The sequence below is a fragment of the Xiphias gladius genome, chromosome 24 (assembly GCF_016859285.1).
Source record: "Xiphias gladius isolate SHS-SW01 ecotype Sanya breed wild chromosome 24, ASM1685928v1, whole genome shotgun sequence".
Taxonomy (NCBI): Eukaryota; Metazoa; Chordata; class Actinopteri; order Istiophoriformes; family Xiphiidae; genus Xiphias; species Xiphias gladius.
Window position 1 is genome coordinate 20,260,065 of NC_053423.1, and position 15,641 is coordinate 20,275,705.

General features: G+C 41.9%; 1 protein-coding gene and 1 long non-coding RNA gene across 5 annotated transcripts in view; one reads left to right on the forward strand and one right to left on the reverse strand.

Moving 5' to 3' along the window:
- LOC120786387 overlaps positions 1-15,641 on the reverse strand; it is a 29,256-nt gene that overhangs the window by 12,857 nt on the left and 758 nt on the right. For 2 of the 3 annotated variants that reach the window (XR_005706714.1, XR_005706712.1), the window contains exon 2: positions 13,324-13,463. This is a non-coding gene — a long non-coding RNA (uncharacterized LOC120786387). The remainder of the gene's footprint in view (positions 1-13,323; positions 13,464-15,641) is intronic. The other variant, XR_005706713.1, reaches the window with a different exon arrangement.
- On the forward strand, positions 9,118-15,381 carry si:ch211-195b13.1 (STKc_SGK domain-containing protein). 2 transcript variants are annotated; one of them, XM_040121831.1, is made up of 13 exons: positions 9,118-9,350; positions 9,902-9,977; positions 10,791-10,869; positions 10,963-11,003; positions 11,113-11,170; positions 11,277-11,360; positions 11,501-11,632; positions 11,761-11,873; positions 11,998-12,121; positions 12,238-12,333; positions 12,432-12,587; positions 12,700-12,789; positions 13,279-15,381. In XM_040121831.1, exons 1-13 carry the CDS (start codon positions 9,281-9,283, stop codon positions 13,441-13,443), a joined length of 1,284 nt encoding a protein of 427 aa, XP_039977765.1. In that variant the 5' UTR covers positions 9,118-9,280; the 3' UTR covers positions 13,444-15,381. The 2 variants fall into 2 exon arrangements, with proteins under 2 accessions (XP_039977765.1, XP_039977766.1); XM_040121832.1 differs by having other exon boundaries at positions 12,738-12,789; positions 13,279-13,341.

The following is a 15,641-nucleotide window of genomic DNA, read 5'->3' on the forward strand; positions in this document are numbered from 1 at the left end:
TACGAGATGTGTGGGGATTAATGTGCAGCCTCTCAGCAGCACAGCAGAGGAGGATGCACCTTTTCCTCTCAGTCCTCTAAATACTGTCCTTGTTTGTTTATTCATTCTTGTGACTCTTGAATGTTTATGACTGTTTATTAACTGTTCAATCTGGTCGTCCTTTTTGCACCCCCTCTGCTTGCTTTGACGTCATCGCCTCTACTTAGATAGCTTTTTGGCAACACAAGCAATTACATGACTCGATTCAAAGGCATCATCTAGGACTCTAGGTCTATGTGTTCTCTCAATGTCTCATTAATTTTGTGATGTCCAGCCCAGAGCCTCTCCCCCCTCCTCCCTGCAGCTCCCCTGCTCCTCATCTCATTTGTCAGCTGAGAGGATAAAAGCTACTCCCAGGCCTTGACATTGTAACCAGGACTGAGAGAATCAGATGACTCTGGTGTTCACTGATAGCATGAAAAACAGTTTTGGTCCAAAGGATACAGATGGAAAGGCAGAGCTAAGAACTGAACATTTGAAAAGCAAATTTGCCCTTTTCAAGTGTTCAGTTTCAATGCTTTTCAATGTTCGCTTTTCTAATGAAGCCTAAACCTTAAAGGAATAGTTCAACATACACTTGGGAAATACACTTGTTTTCTTTCTTGCTGAGAGCTAGATGAGAACCTCGGTACCACTCTCATGTCTGTTTGCTAAATATGAGGCTATAGCCAGGAGCTTTTGAGGTGCTGGTAGTCAGGTTTTGTTATCTTTGGACAGAGCCAGGCCAGCTTTTTCCCTCTGTTTCCAGTCTTTAGGCTAATCTAAGCTAACCAGCCGCTGGCTACGGTTTCATATTTGCTCTACGGAAATGAGAGTGGTGTCAATCTTCTCCTCTAACTCTCAGCAAGACAGTCAATAAGTGTATTTCCCAAAGAGTACTCCTCCAGTACGTCCTCCAGTACGTCACAAAATCTTGAGAAATACTTTGTGTTGTTGTTTCAGGGTGTTAGCCATGGACAGATGTACAGTTAGGTACATAAGTATTTGGACAGTGATACAATTTTCGTAATTTTGCCTCCGCTTGCCACCACGATGGATTTGAAAACGAAGCCATCAAGATGTGATTCAAATGTAGCCTTTTAGCTTTAATTCAAGGGGTTTAAAAAGAATATCCCAATAACCGTTTAAGAATTATAGCCATGTTTATACACAGTCCCTCAGTTTTAGAGGCTCAAATATAATTGGACAATTGACTGACAATCAATTTCAGGTGTGTTCTGTTCCCTCGTTATTTCAGGACAAATTAAGCAGATAAAAATGTTTGGAGTTGATTCCAAGTGTTTAATTTGCATTTGGTAGCTATTCCTGGGAACTCTCAATATATGGTCCAAAGAGGTGTATATTTAAATGAAGCAGGCCATCATTAGGCTGAAAAAACAAAACAAACCGGTTAGACAGATAAAAGAGACTTTAAGAATGTACCAAATCAACAATTTGGTACATTCTTAAAAAGACGAAATGCACTGGTGAGCTCAGCAACACCAAAAGTCCTGGAAGAAGACAGAAGACAACTAAGGTGGATGATCACAGATTTCTTTCCTTCGTGAAGAAAAACCCTTCACAACATCTGTTCAGGTCAAGAAGACTCTTGAGGAGGTAGGCATATCGTACTCAGAGTCTACAATCAAGAGGCGCCTTCATGGATGTAAATACAGAGGGTTTTACCAAAAGGTGCAAACCACTGCTAACACTCAAGAAAAGAAAGGCCTGATTAGACTTTTCCAGAAACCCTCTAAAAAAAAAAAAAAAAAAAAAAAACGGAGTTCTGCAACAAGATGCTTTGGACATATGAAAACAAAATTAACTTGTACCAAAGTGATGGGAAGAGAAGAGCATGGAGGAGGAAAGGAACGGCTCCTGATCCAAAGTTAAACCACACTGTCAAATATGGTGGAGGCAGTGTTATGGCCTGGGGATGCGTGGCTGCCAATGGAATTGGGTCACTGGTGTTTACTGATGATGTGACTGCTGAGAGAAATAGCGGGATTAATTCTGGAGTGTATAGGGCTATACTATCTGCTCAGATTCAGCCAAATACTGCAAAACTGGTAGGACGGTACTTCACAGCACAGATGGATAATGACCCAAAACATACTGCGAAAGCAACACAAGAGCTTCTCAAGGCAAAGAAATGGAATATTCATCAATGACCGAGTCAGTCACCTGACCTCAACCCAACAGACCCTGCTTTTCACTTACTGAAGACAAACCTGAGGGCAGAAAGACTCACAAACAAGCAGCAACTGAAGGCAGCTGCAGTAAAGGCCGGGCAAAGCATCTCAAGGGAGGAAACTCAGCATTTGGTGATGTTCACGGGTTCCAGACTTCAGGCAGTCATTGACTGCAAAGGATTTTCATCCACGTATAAAAAATAATCCTTATATTTATAATTATGTTGGTTTGTCCAATTACTTTTGAGCCTCTTAAAATTATGGACTATGTATAAAAATGGCTGTAATCCTTAAATGGTTAATGTTATATTTTTTTTAAACCCCCTTGAATTAAAGCTGAAAGTCTACACTTCAATCCCATCTTGATGGCCTCGTTTTAAGGACATCATGGTGGTGTACGGATGTAAAATCGTGACCGTTTTGATGATTCAGCACATCAATTTAACGTCACTCACTGTGTTCTTGAAAGGCTCAGGGAGAAATTACTTTGCAGGAGATTGGATCAGACTTTAAGCAATTTACAGATTACTATAAAAACTACACCTAACTGAATAAATGCACTGATCACTGAGTTTACATTGCCTGTTTTTACGAAGGAAAAATGCATTGGCTGTTTAACCAATTCCCTCTAAATTATCTACAGAGAAATCTGTTCCTGAATAAATATGAAATGACAGTATGCCATGCAGTCACACAAACATGCCTTATATTAGATCATCTTGTTTTTAGTATTTGTTGGCAAGATGTTGTGGAGATGTGAGGCCACACATTTTCACCCAGTTCAAGTTTGTAACACAATGCCGCTCATTGTCGTCGTAATCTAACTCACTTCACACACAGCTCATTGATTTGTTTGGTTTCCACACTCGATTGATTCTCAGTGGATGTTTTCCGGATGAATATATCTCACAGCTAAAACTGACCTCCTGAGGTTTATTGCCGGATATGCGAGACTATCAACATTCAGCAGACCACGAACCGGATCAAATGAATAACTTGGTGGTGGCTTTGCTAGTGAGTTAGCTTTATTTAGGCTAGCCTGTGTGATTCAAGGGCAACAGTGACATTCATCGGAGCAGGCTCACGACATAGGCCGGTTTAGTTTAGTTGCTTTTTCTGGATGTTCACTAGCTTGTTGCTTCATACAGGGTGTGTATACAATGTGGGTCATGAACAGAGGAAAAAGGAACTGTATTCAGTAACGGAAGTCAGCACTGTCTACTGATTCATGATACTTGGCCGACATGGGAGCTGCAGCTAGTGAGTGAAAGTGTGGTGTTCTGAATAATAAAAAAAAAAAATGTTTTTTTCTGTTTTCTCATACGTAAGAAAACAGAAAACACATTTTTCATGCCGCTTCCTTTTTACTGAACTGTAAGTTTCAGTAATGCACAGGAAACCTGCTGTATAGAGTCACATACATTACTGGAATAACGTCTAACTGAGCAAACACATGTTAGACTGGCACTAATGATGAGTAAATAATGAAAAAAAACTCATCCTATCATCATGGTGGTGTTTACAGCTGTGATAGCAGTCACATTAGTATAATGAATAGAGGCTTTGCAGTTCTAAATAGGCAGGATCATCACCACTTATTTGGCAGCAATTTAAAATAAAATATTATGGAATAGCTTGGCAACCTTGTGTGTCTGAGTCATTAAATAGGACAGCAAACATTTCTATCCTCTTTTTTATCTGATGAAGCAGGCACATGAGCAGCCTTCCCTGTGGAGAACAGAAAAAATGAAAAACACATCTCATCTCCTGCCTGAGAAATTCAGGAGGGAAACAGAGAAGGCATAATTCTAACTCTGGTTTCGTGAGCCAAAATCTGCTCCCACTCGCTGGGGCCTGAGGCTGCACTGCGACGCTGTCAGACTGGACCGCTAACCTCCGGTCTGTGTCTCTGCGGTCGTCTGTATGAGTAATGCTAAGTGCCAGCAGTATGTGAGAGAATGATGCATGCAGGCGAGCTCAAACCGAAAGCAGGAACTGCAGGGAGACGAGATTTTAGCAGAACTCGAGCGAGAGCAGAGGCTGATTACATTAACATGACTGCGTGGGTGTGAAACACACGAGGCCGTGATCGCTCCTCAGAGCCAGTCAACAAGACCGGGTGTAATTAGAGATGCTCCATCCTCATCAGCCAGCAGACCTCCTCCCAGCTTTACAGTTGGTCACCGAGGGCCTGCTTGCCTGTATGACTCATTCATCCACCTTCTGCCGCCTCCGACCCAATACACTTGAGGCAAGCAGCAAGCAGGTAGCAGTCTAGTGTTCAATTAGCCCCATTTTGTGCCTCTCATGTATTACCATTACATTTGAATCACAGAGTTAAGCATCTAATTTTCTGAAAAACGATCTTTGAAAAATCCAGAAGTACATTTAACGGCACTTTACTGCTGTACTGAAGGTACTGGTAACCCACTATTTAGCATTTATTAACTCTATATAAATGTTTAATAATTGGCCTATAGCACACTATAACTCATTGTAAGTGGATGTAAGGACATTTTAAGTGTTCATAACGTACAGTATTTGTCAACAATTATAACCTCGCCTACAAAGACATTGATTATATTATTACACCTGTAATAAAACTATATTGTCATTCAGCATCTGTTTATACAGCAGCCTCCACTTATGGGTGCCTAAAGGCAGATTAGGGTGGTTCACAAATACATTAATCAACACTTATATCTGCTTACAAATAATTATAGTGTTATAAACCATTCATTAACATTTATGCACTGCTTATAAATGCAAATAGGGGGTTTAAAATAAAGCGTTGCCAAGATATTTAACCTGTTTTAACCCAATTTGTGCCTCCTATTCTTAATCCAGACAACTAGGTTAGCCAGAAATGACATATCTCCTTGCTCCAAAATCAGATATATTGGTAGATATTGATGTTTCTTTCCAGTATTTTATATTTTCATACAAAAATCAGGCAATCATACTTTGCTCATGTTTTGAAAAAAGATAATCATCTGATCATAATCATTTCTGGCTCCCTGGATTGGGAGATACAGTCACAACCTGAGAGTCAGGGTTAATGTCTTCTTTATCGTGCAACAGACAGATAACAAGTGATAGCAAACAACAGCCCGGTAAATCAACAGATTTACCGGCTCCACAGCGCAGACACTTGCATCATTGTATCTTGGTTTCGTCCATATCCATAACATGTACCAGCAGTCTCTGCTAATGTCGTATTTCCAACTTTTTAAGCTGTGATCTCTGCTGTCTTGATTGTCTACAATGTTCAGTCCTCTCCGTCCTGCTGTTATTTCAGACATGTCTGAGCTAACCACGACCCCTCGACACGCTCATGGACTCGCCTCTTGTGTTGAGCCATGACCTCTAGCCCCGTGAATATCTAGGGCTTATGGGATACTACGCCCGGTAAAGGACGCTAAAAAACACAAATATTGAATGGACAACTATATTAGATCATTTTGAACAAATTAACCTCCTTATCTAGACACTCGCTGTGAACCACACAACATACTGTTCCATAAGGCTCTGTTCCAAGGCTGGATTTTTGATTATCTGCGTTATTTAAAAGGTCAGTGAGATTCTGAATGAGGTTTTCTTACCCCTCAAACAGAACCCTGATGTTTCGGTATCATTTCAGCTCCCTGTACAGGAGAGTCACAAACTGGGGCTGAGAGAGAGCCTGGAGTCACGGGGCACGAGTGCTACGAGCACCAAGGCTGGGGAGGGATGATCGATGGCCCCCGACGAGACTTAGAGAGGGTTTTTTACTGGATGTGCTGGCAGGCGATTCACACGACTACCTGTTAGCGAGTGGAAGTGCTGCTTAGCATCAGTCAGGCAACCGGACGGAGTGATGGAAAGCAGGGCAGCTTTTGTGAAGGTGCTAAATAAAACCAGATTAATCTGTCATGTGACACAGGGCAGCGCTGGCACTGGAGAGACGCTTATAAGGAGAAAGAGAGACACTGAGAGATGGCATCTCTAATAGATGTTCAGTTCATTTGCAGTGATGTGTCTGGAACTTTCTTTAGCACAGAAAATCTTTAATTTATCACCACGAGAGCAAAATAATTTGTTAGTGAATCGATTTATCAACTGGCAGAAATTTAATCAGCAACTTAATTGTTAATTGATTAATCATTTAAGTAATTTTTAAGCCAAAACAGTAAACTGAATATCTATGGGTTCTGAACTGCTGGTTGGACAAAACAACACATAAAGATGTCATCTCAGAGAGAGGGAAGTTTTTCCTGACATTTTATCGTTAATAGAGAAAATTATCTGCAGATTAATTGATGATTACAGTCAAACCTTTAGTTGTAGCTCTGAACGTCACAGGACAGATTCTAATCAGACTGACGTGAACGTGAGATTCACTTTCACTCTCGATGATCTATGTGTCACTTTTCTTACTCAAAAAAGCATTAAATTTTCAAAAGAGGAAATACCACATCGACCAGCCATGATTTACTTCGCAGCACCTGACTGTTCCATCACAGCAGAAACCATGCAAATCAACCACAGAGGTGGCAGAGGAATAACGCTGCTAGAGGGAGCCGCCCTAGTCGTGTTTACCCTCGCACACATGACCAGAGATGATATCACTGTACAATTGAATAATTCAGAGAAAGACTGCACGAGGTGAGGAAAAAAGCCTGAGAGGTGTCGGTGTCATGCAACCGGATCCGGAGTGTTTCTGCGTAAACAGAGCCGAAGCTGAGCTCTGAGTGTTGGCTCAGGTAGCCTTCCAGGCAATGACGTGATACGCCACTGGCCGGCTCTGCACCAGCAAGTTTCTGTTTGGGGCTTGTGCCGCAGATAAGGCACTCGACTTCTTCTTTCAGCACAAGAACTACTGGTCATGTGGAGTCTCACTTCCTTTAATTTATGCATGAATGTCATGAGTCAAACAGGGGACAAAACCCAGGAGTTCCCCAGTGACACATGAATTCATCTCTAGTGCAGATGTTTATGAGATCAGTGAAGTACGCAGATCCTTTATGTAAGTGAAAGCAGTAGAGCTGCTGTGATCATTTGATTAACTGATTAGTTGATCACCAGAAAATTAATCCTCGACTCTTTTGATAATCGAATGATCGTTTTATGCATTCTTTTAAGCACGTTGCCAAACTGACCTTTGCTGGTTTCAGCATCTCAAATGAGAGGATTTGATGGCGCGGTTTGTCATATGCGATAATACCCCGAATATCTCTGGGTTTTGGACTGTTGGCTGGACAAAACATAACATTTGAAGACATGCACTTGAGCTGCGGGAAATTCTAAAGGTCATTTTTCACAATTTTCTGACATTTCATAAACAGAACCCTGGATTTGAGAGGATAATCGGCAGCTTAAATCGATGATGAAAATAATTTGTAGTTGCAGTTCCTAAATGTTGCCATAGCACAGTGTGAAAATACTCCATTACAAATAAAAGTCCTGCTTTGAAAATCTCATTCAAGCAAAAGTATTATCAGCGAAATGTACTTAAAGTAGCAACTATTCATGAAGCAGAAAAATGACTCCTGTTATTGTTTATATATATATTATATTATTGGTTTATTATTACTGATGCATTAATATGAGAGTAACATCATACTGTTTTAGTTGGTCAAAATGGAGCTAGTTTAACTATTTTATATGCAGTTAGGGAGTCTGATCTACAATTAGGGAATGACTGTATAACTATTGATAGTTTAGTTGATTAACAACAAGTCGTTTCAGCTCTAACAACAATCCATCATATGTTGCATGTAAAATCTAAATTCCTTATACGGTAAAGTCATTAGTAAGCCTTCAAATAAATGTGGTGGGGTAGAAAGTACAATACATTCCTGTGATATACAGTGGAGCAGAAGTAGGAAGTTGCATGAAATGGAAATACTCAAGTAAAGTACAACACTTGATCAAATATGCTTACTTTCCACCACGTAAGGCAGCAGTTACAAAAGAAATGTGTTATCATTCTCCTTGTGGGATAAAAACACGATTAAACAGTTCTGAACACTCGCTGAGCAGCCAAAAGTTCTCTAAAATCACAGACACTCGCTGGAAACTTTGCTATGCGGCTCACTCTCCCCCTCGGGCAGTATAGCTATCTGCATTATGGCGCAGTTATGTAACTCACAGGGTCAGTGGACCACATCCCCGACAGCTGGACCGATCACTCCATAAACTTAGATGAACATGATGTCATGTGTAATTTCTCTGAATTGATGTAATTCTGCCGCGCGGAGTCACCTTCACAACCCTGACCTCATTAGCCATGGGAGTCCAGTAATTATTTAGAAATGCGAAGCACATGGTTATTTCTGGAAATTGCACGATTTTGTGTAGGAGACGGCCTGTGCGTTATTGTTCGTGCATTTTCTAACATTTGTGTGGGTTACTGGGATCAGAGATGGCAGATGTGGCAGGGGCAGCTGAAATGCACCAGTCGTGACATACATTTCTCCACGTCCTTTCAAAATAAAACGACTGCAGGAAAGATTGGGAGCAGCCCATTTTGGGTCTGCATGCAGTCATGGTGCCAAAAAGGAGGACCGGCTCTGCTCTGCAGTGCTTTGTCCTCCTCCATAATAACTGACTTCAGTCGCTTTGTACGCGCGGTGATTACAGTCAGATGGAGCTCTTCATTGGCAGAAGATGAGGAAGAGGAGGCGGAGGACGGGGGAGGAGGACCCCTCACACCCCCACCTCCTCCGCGGCGAGCTTTCGTCGTCATCCCCCGCCTCCTGCAGGCAGAGCACGGCCGCAGCGGAATCCCGTGACGTCACGCCTGCCAAGTGGTTGCCGTGGTTACATCGGGTGACGGGTAAAGGGGGCGTGCCCCCACCCCACGTACCACGTGCTCCGTATAAATGGACCGGCCGGGCCGGTGGGTGAGCAGCAGCGGCGTTGCAGAGCGGATCGCGGTCTTTCGGGCTCCGCGCGTTTAACGGGGACGCGACGCACTGAAGTCAGCGATAACTGACGGTCACAGGAGAACCGCAGAGGAGCTGTTATTGTGTGTGTGTGTCCGCCCCCCCCCCGGTGTTTTTTATCGGATATTTTGTTTCTCGCTCAACATGGCTGTGACCGAGGCTGGATGTGATCTAACTTACTGCCGGATGAGGGGGATCGTAGCCGTTCTCGCCGGTGAGCGACAAAAACAACACAATTATCACAGTAGAGACTTGTCACTATAACTATGTATTTATCAATACACCTAACCAAATGTAGACTATGATATGTGTTGATTATTAATTAGACCTAATTGCAGAGTGCTTGTTTCGTTCCAGCCTAGTTCCATAGGAAATTTCCATAAATCGCCTGGAGTAAAGTGTGACTGACGAGAAAAATCTGCCTGAAATTCACAAAAACCCCGCTCTTTGCGTGGCAATAAGAGTGTAGAATGGAAAAAAAATGCTTTTGTCGGCCACCAATGTTGGTGCCTGAACGAGTGACCCAAGTGGTTGCATAACCTATAAGCCCGCAGCATTAGAGGTCTATGCACAGCACGCAAATCAACCCTATAACGGGGATATTTGGAAACTCGCAAACGGCGGATTACAGCTGCAGCACAGATCATTTCTTCTCTAATGGGAGACAAAGATCTTTGCATCGTGCGTGTTGAATGGCACTTTACGTGTGATGCTTTCCCAGACGCTGATGTATACGCCCCCCCCCTTCTGTGTCTCCATTTGCAGCTTTCATCAAGGAGAGAAAAATGGGGCTGAATGACTTCATCCAGAAGCTGGTGTCTACCCCACATATCTGCCAACAGTGAGTATTTCCATTAAAAAAGGATTTTCCGTTGTGTAAAAATGTTAGATTTGGATGGAAAATTGCCCTTAAAATAAGACATAGGGGGCATCTGTGGGCATCAGTTACTTCCTGGCTCTCTGGGCTCTAGTATTATTTTCCGATCCTTAGCCCATTCATGATCAGTGTGCATTGTGCCAATCCAATCAGCCACCTGAGTTTGGCAGGACATTCTGTAAAAACTATAATCTGGGTCCAAGAGGCCAGGGTTAAGAATAGTCCTTTCATGACAAGGCCCGGTAACAATGTCTCCATGCATAATCACCTTTCCAGCAAATCCCCTCTGTCCCCTAGACGAGGATAAACCAGTAATTCAATTATTACATGATACATTGCCTGGCCCATCACACTGTCCTGAACTCCCAGGCCTGCCCTCCGGATCAGGGTCTGGTGCTGGAAAAAACACCCGGGCACTGCATCTGTCCCCTCCAGGTGCTCCAGGAGGAACAGGGTGTCTGAGCTGGAACGCTGAGTCCTACAGAGCCGTCTGAACCCTCGTGTCGTGGGTCAGCCGCGTAAGCCTTTTCTCAGACATGTTCGGTAGTTACATGCAGATGAGCCTGTCCTAAACTTGACCTGTTTTGAAGTGTCAGAAGGGCATCAGCAAATCAGCGGGGAGCGTTCATTCAGCTTCTCAGTCTCACAAACCGCCTTAGGTCCCGTGAACAAAAATCATGAAGTCTTAAAAACATTAACACTGAACCATATCGTAAAAGGTTAACAGCTGGTATTAAACTCCCATCTCATAGCTATGCTCTGTTTTTTTTTCCTCAGCGTTGAAGTCAACAGTCTCCTGAAGATTGATGAGAATCAGAATGAGGAGGTTGAAAATAATCAACATCCTGAAAGTCCGGTAAGCAGAAACTGTTCACTGACCGACTATGGTTCATTTTCTTTCCAATACATAGCAATGTATTTATAATTTCCCCCATTTCGTATCTTTCAGATGTGCCTAAATTCACAAAGTTCACTGGCTGAGGACACTCAGTAAGTAGTCTTAAAAAAAAAAAAAAAATCTCCTCATTTTAATTGTTGACGATTTTGTTAAGAAATACACAGCAAAAATCCTGATGTTCTGTCCGTTTCTCCACATTAGGATCAAACCCTGTGATTTTGACTACCTCAGAATCATCGGCAAAGGCAGCTTTGGAAAGGTGAGTTTGTCTTCCTGTCCAACTTTCTTCTATGCCTACTCTTATCTGCTCATATCTATCACCGGCGTTAACACCATCACTGATGCAGATGTTTGTAATATCATAGGTTCTGCTGGCTCGACACAAAGAGTCCACCCAATACTACGCTGTCAAAGTGCTGCAGAAGAAAATCATCCTGAAGAAGAAAGAGGTAGGACTCTAAGATATGTTTTCATGGCATCTTTAACTAAAATTACATTTCAGAGATCAGGATTCTGTTGTATAATGTCAAAGACACCGTGATGAATAGAGAGTATAATCTGTCTTTTAACACCCCCCCCCCCCCTCCAGCAAAAGCATATCATGGCTGAGCGCAGTGTGCTGATGAAGAACATCAAGCACCCCTTCCTGGTGGGGCTGCACTACTCTTTCCAGACTAATGACAAACTGTACTTCGTGCTGGACTACGTTAACGGTGGAGAGGTAAAACCACAGCCTCACAACACCCAGAAATCCACAAACCTGAATCAGGTCAGAATATCAAACTTTGTTTGAGGTAGTTGTTGACAGATGTTGTCTGTGTTTTGTTTTGTTTTTTTCTCTCTGTCCAGCTGTTCTACCATCTCCAGAGAGAGAGGGTCTTCCTGGAGCCCAGAGCCAGGTTTTACGCTGCTGAAATTGCAAGTGCACTTGGCTACCTCCACTCCCTACACATTGTGTACAGGTACGGAATGATCCTACAGCACCCCCTAGTGGACAACTTTGACCATAATCTGGAAGGGGTGTTAAGGAATAATAAATAAACTTTGGTGCATTTTGAATGAATCCTTTCCTCTTTTTCTTTCCAGGGACCTGAAGCCTGAGAACATCCTGTTAGACTCACAGGGCCATATTGTCCTGACAGACTTTGGTCTCTGCAAAGAAGGCCTTGAGCCCAGTGGTACCACGACAACCTTCTGCGGGACACCTGAGGTACAAAACAAGACTATAGACTGTCATATATGCTCATTATCAACACAGAAACACCACTGAGGACAAATTATAAATGTTGGACTTTCAGTGACTTTTTCTTGTGGCTTTTCTCACAGTATTTGGCCCCTGAGGTTCTACAGAAGCAGGCGTACGACCGCACTGTCGACTGGTGGTGCCTGGGATCTGTGCTCTATGAGATGCTCTATGGACTTGTAAGTGAAATCTGTGACTTAAAGCCTGTAAATGGAACTCCCCCGTTGGTTTACATACCAGGTAAACTAAATTCGTTGTCATCACCTTTGCTTCACAGCCCCCGTTCTACAGTCGCAACACAGCTGAGATGTACAACAACATCCTGCACAAGGCTCCAGTGCTAAAGCCCAACGTCTCAAACGCGGGCAGGGAACTTCTGGAGGGCCTCCTGCAGAAGGATCGCACCAAGAGGCTGGGAGTGAAGGATGATTTTGTAAGTGCGCAAAGCTGACTCTGGACTACATGTAACATATGGAGGACTGTAAGAGATCCATGAAGCTTGTTTGCCGATAGTCTGCTCATCTAGAATTTCTCTTTCCCTCCAGCTTGAACTCAAGTACCATTCCTTCTTTTCTCCGATCAGCTGGGATGACCTGATGGCCAAGAAGATCACGCCTCCATTTGCTCCCTCAGTGGTACGTTCAAACTAGGATTCTAACTAATAATTATTTTTTATTATCAATCATTTTGTCTATATAGTGAAAAGTGTCCGTTACAAGTTTCCAGAGCCCAAGGTGATGGCTTAAATTGTCTTGTTCCATCCAACCAACAGTCCAAAATACTCAGTTTACTATCATGGGAAAGAAAGAAAACCAGAGAATATAATTATTTAAGAAGATGGAACCAGTGATTTATAGCCATTAATGCCTTTTAATGAAATAATCACTGGTCAACATTGTTGCTGAATAATGTTCCGTCAATCGAGTAATCAATCAATCGATTAATTGCTTCAGCTCCGCAATCCTATAAATACACTGAACAGCAGCGTGTCTTCACATTTAAGAAGCTGGAACCAGATAATGTTTTGCATGATAAATGACATCACCAAAATAGAGTAAGATAATGCTTAACAATAATCATCTATTACTGTCATGTCTAATCTTCCCTCCTGCTTGGGTTCACAGAGCGGTCCCACAGACCTCCGACACTTCGACCCCGAGTTCACCCACCTTCCCGTGTCCTCCTCCCTGTGCACTGACACCCTGACTGTGACCAGCAGCGTCAAGGAAGCGGCTGGAGCCTTCCCAGGCTTCTCTTACGGGCCTCCAGCAGACCACTCCTTCATGTGAACGCCGGCGTCTCTGGCCTTCTGTCCCGGGAATGAACAAGAAACAGGACAAAAGCTCTGGATGGACAGTCTTATTTTGTTAGAGGGACCACATCGGAGCAGCTTGTCTGAGGGGACGTTACAACAAAGGCCTGATAAGGGGATCTAACTGACTAGTGGACATGAATAATGAAGGGGCAGATCTTAAAGGATCTTGTGTACAAGATCCCGTGTACAAATGGGGACTCTCGTGTTACCAAACCACTGGCCCTACTCTTCCGCCTCAACCACCCAAAACTACAATATATGTGTGCCAAGTGTGGATGCACTCGGGGGTCATAAAACATCGCTCTCTGATGGCCCTGGACCTCACAGCTACTGGTGAAGTGACATGAAGAGAAGTGCCTGAGGTTCTAAAGGCAGTTTGGACTGAAGCAGCAGCGTTGGCCAATGCAGAGCCAGCTTTATCAAAGACCGACTTTTGACCAGGGCGATGGCCGTGAAAGGGTGATGCCTTCATTTAATGTCTACATATGTTAAAGCTGTCTTTCGGTTCACAACGCATCGTTATTTTCTTGTGAATGCTCAATTGCACTCGAGGAAACAAGGGTCAAGTAAAGTGAAACATTCTGCTCTAAGCATCAGAAACTTTGGGTTAGACAGCTGTAGCTATATCTTTCCACTTCTCATTTCATATCTCTACTTTGGACAAAAAAATAATGGCATTTCAAAATTGTACACTACTAGTGATACTTGGACCAAACAGTTAACTAGGTTATGCTTTAACAACACTTTTTTTTTTTGACCAGTTTGTCCTCCATAAACTGAAGATCAAAGTTTTACTGTACTGTGTAGAATGGAAAAAGTTACGTATATATTTTATTGCAAAACCAAAAGGTTTTCCATGTTTTAATAACCACAAACATTCACTGTTTACTTTTTAAAAGTTCTGCAAATATTATAAATTAGTTCTAAAAGTTTACTAGTGTGTGTCTGCGTGTGTGTGTATCTATATATCTATATCTATATATAGATAGATAGATAGATATAATACACACACACACACATAGTTTAAATGAAAATTGTATTTCCTGTATGGCAATATATTTTATTGTTGGCTTTTCTAACTCCTTTTCATTTACAACTAGTGACTGTGTTAATGTATATCTGCTGTTTGCAAACTTTATGACAGACTTCTCTCATACAGAGTTCAACCAGCAATAAAAGGCCCACATCAATGATAGCACATACTAAATATCAGTCGTCTTTTAAGTTAAAGTGATTGCTGTTTTATTGCAAACACTCCAGACAAACTATAGAATCTATGATTACAAATGTTTTTTGTATTTATGCATCATGTAGAGATGAACTGTGAATGTGTTGTGCCTGTCCAAGGCGGCCTGATCCATGTAAACTGTATGTACATATCTCTTTACCCCAAACCTCTTGGTCCCTTTTCTAGAAAATAATCTGTATAAAAATGTGCTTCATTAACTTGACAAAGAACCACTGGGTGGAGCAGGCGCTGGCTTTTCAGTAACAGTGTTTAGCCACTGGCCTACTCCATAATGTGGTTCTGGAAAGTGCAATAAAATCATGTTAGCTTGAAAAGAATAATTATCATTTGATCTCTTTTAAGCAGAAGTGTATATTGTAATTTGTGCTCTGATATTAATCATTAAATTATTGAGAGGATCTTCATTCAAACAGAGATTTTTCGTGACTTTGTTGTGCCCCATTGATTCTCAACATTTTAGGCTTTTGCATACAGAAAATGTGTTTTCAAGCCTGCTGAAGTTAATAATAATAAAAAAATAATAAGGCAACACACAGTTCTAGATCATTTTCTTCCATATTTGGAAGCATTACATTTCTGTTTTGTATTTTTTATGCATATTTATTTTCATGCCACTGCTACTGTGTAAAGAGTTTAATTTACATGATCAACTGAAATATTGAACTGTAATCTATGTCAGAAATGAAAAATAAAATCTCTAAATTCAAGGCCAGTCTGCTGTTTTTGTTTGCAATGCAATGGAGGCTAACTTTAAAAGTAATCTACTACTACTTTTACATAATAAATTATACGTTATTGTAGGGCTGCAACTAGGGATTATTTGCATCATTCATTAATGTTATGTATACAATAATCAATTTAAAAGATTGTTTTCAATTAAAAATGCCAATAACTCACTGCTGCCGGCTTCTCAAATGTGAATA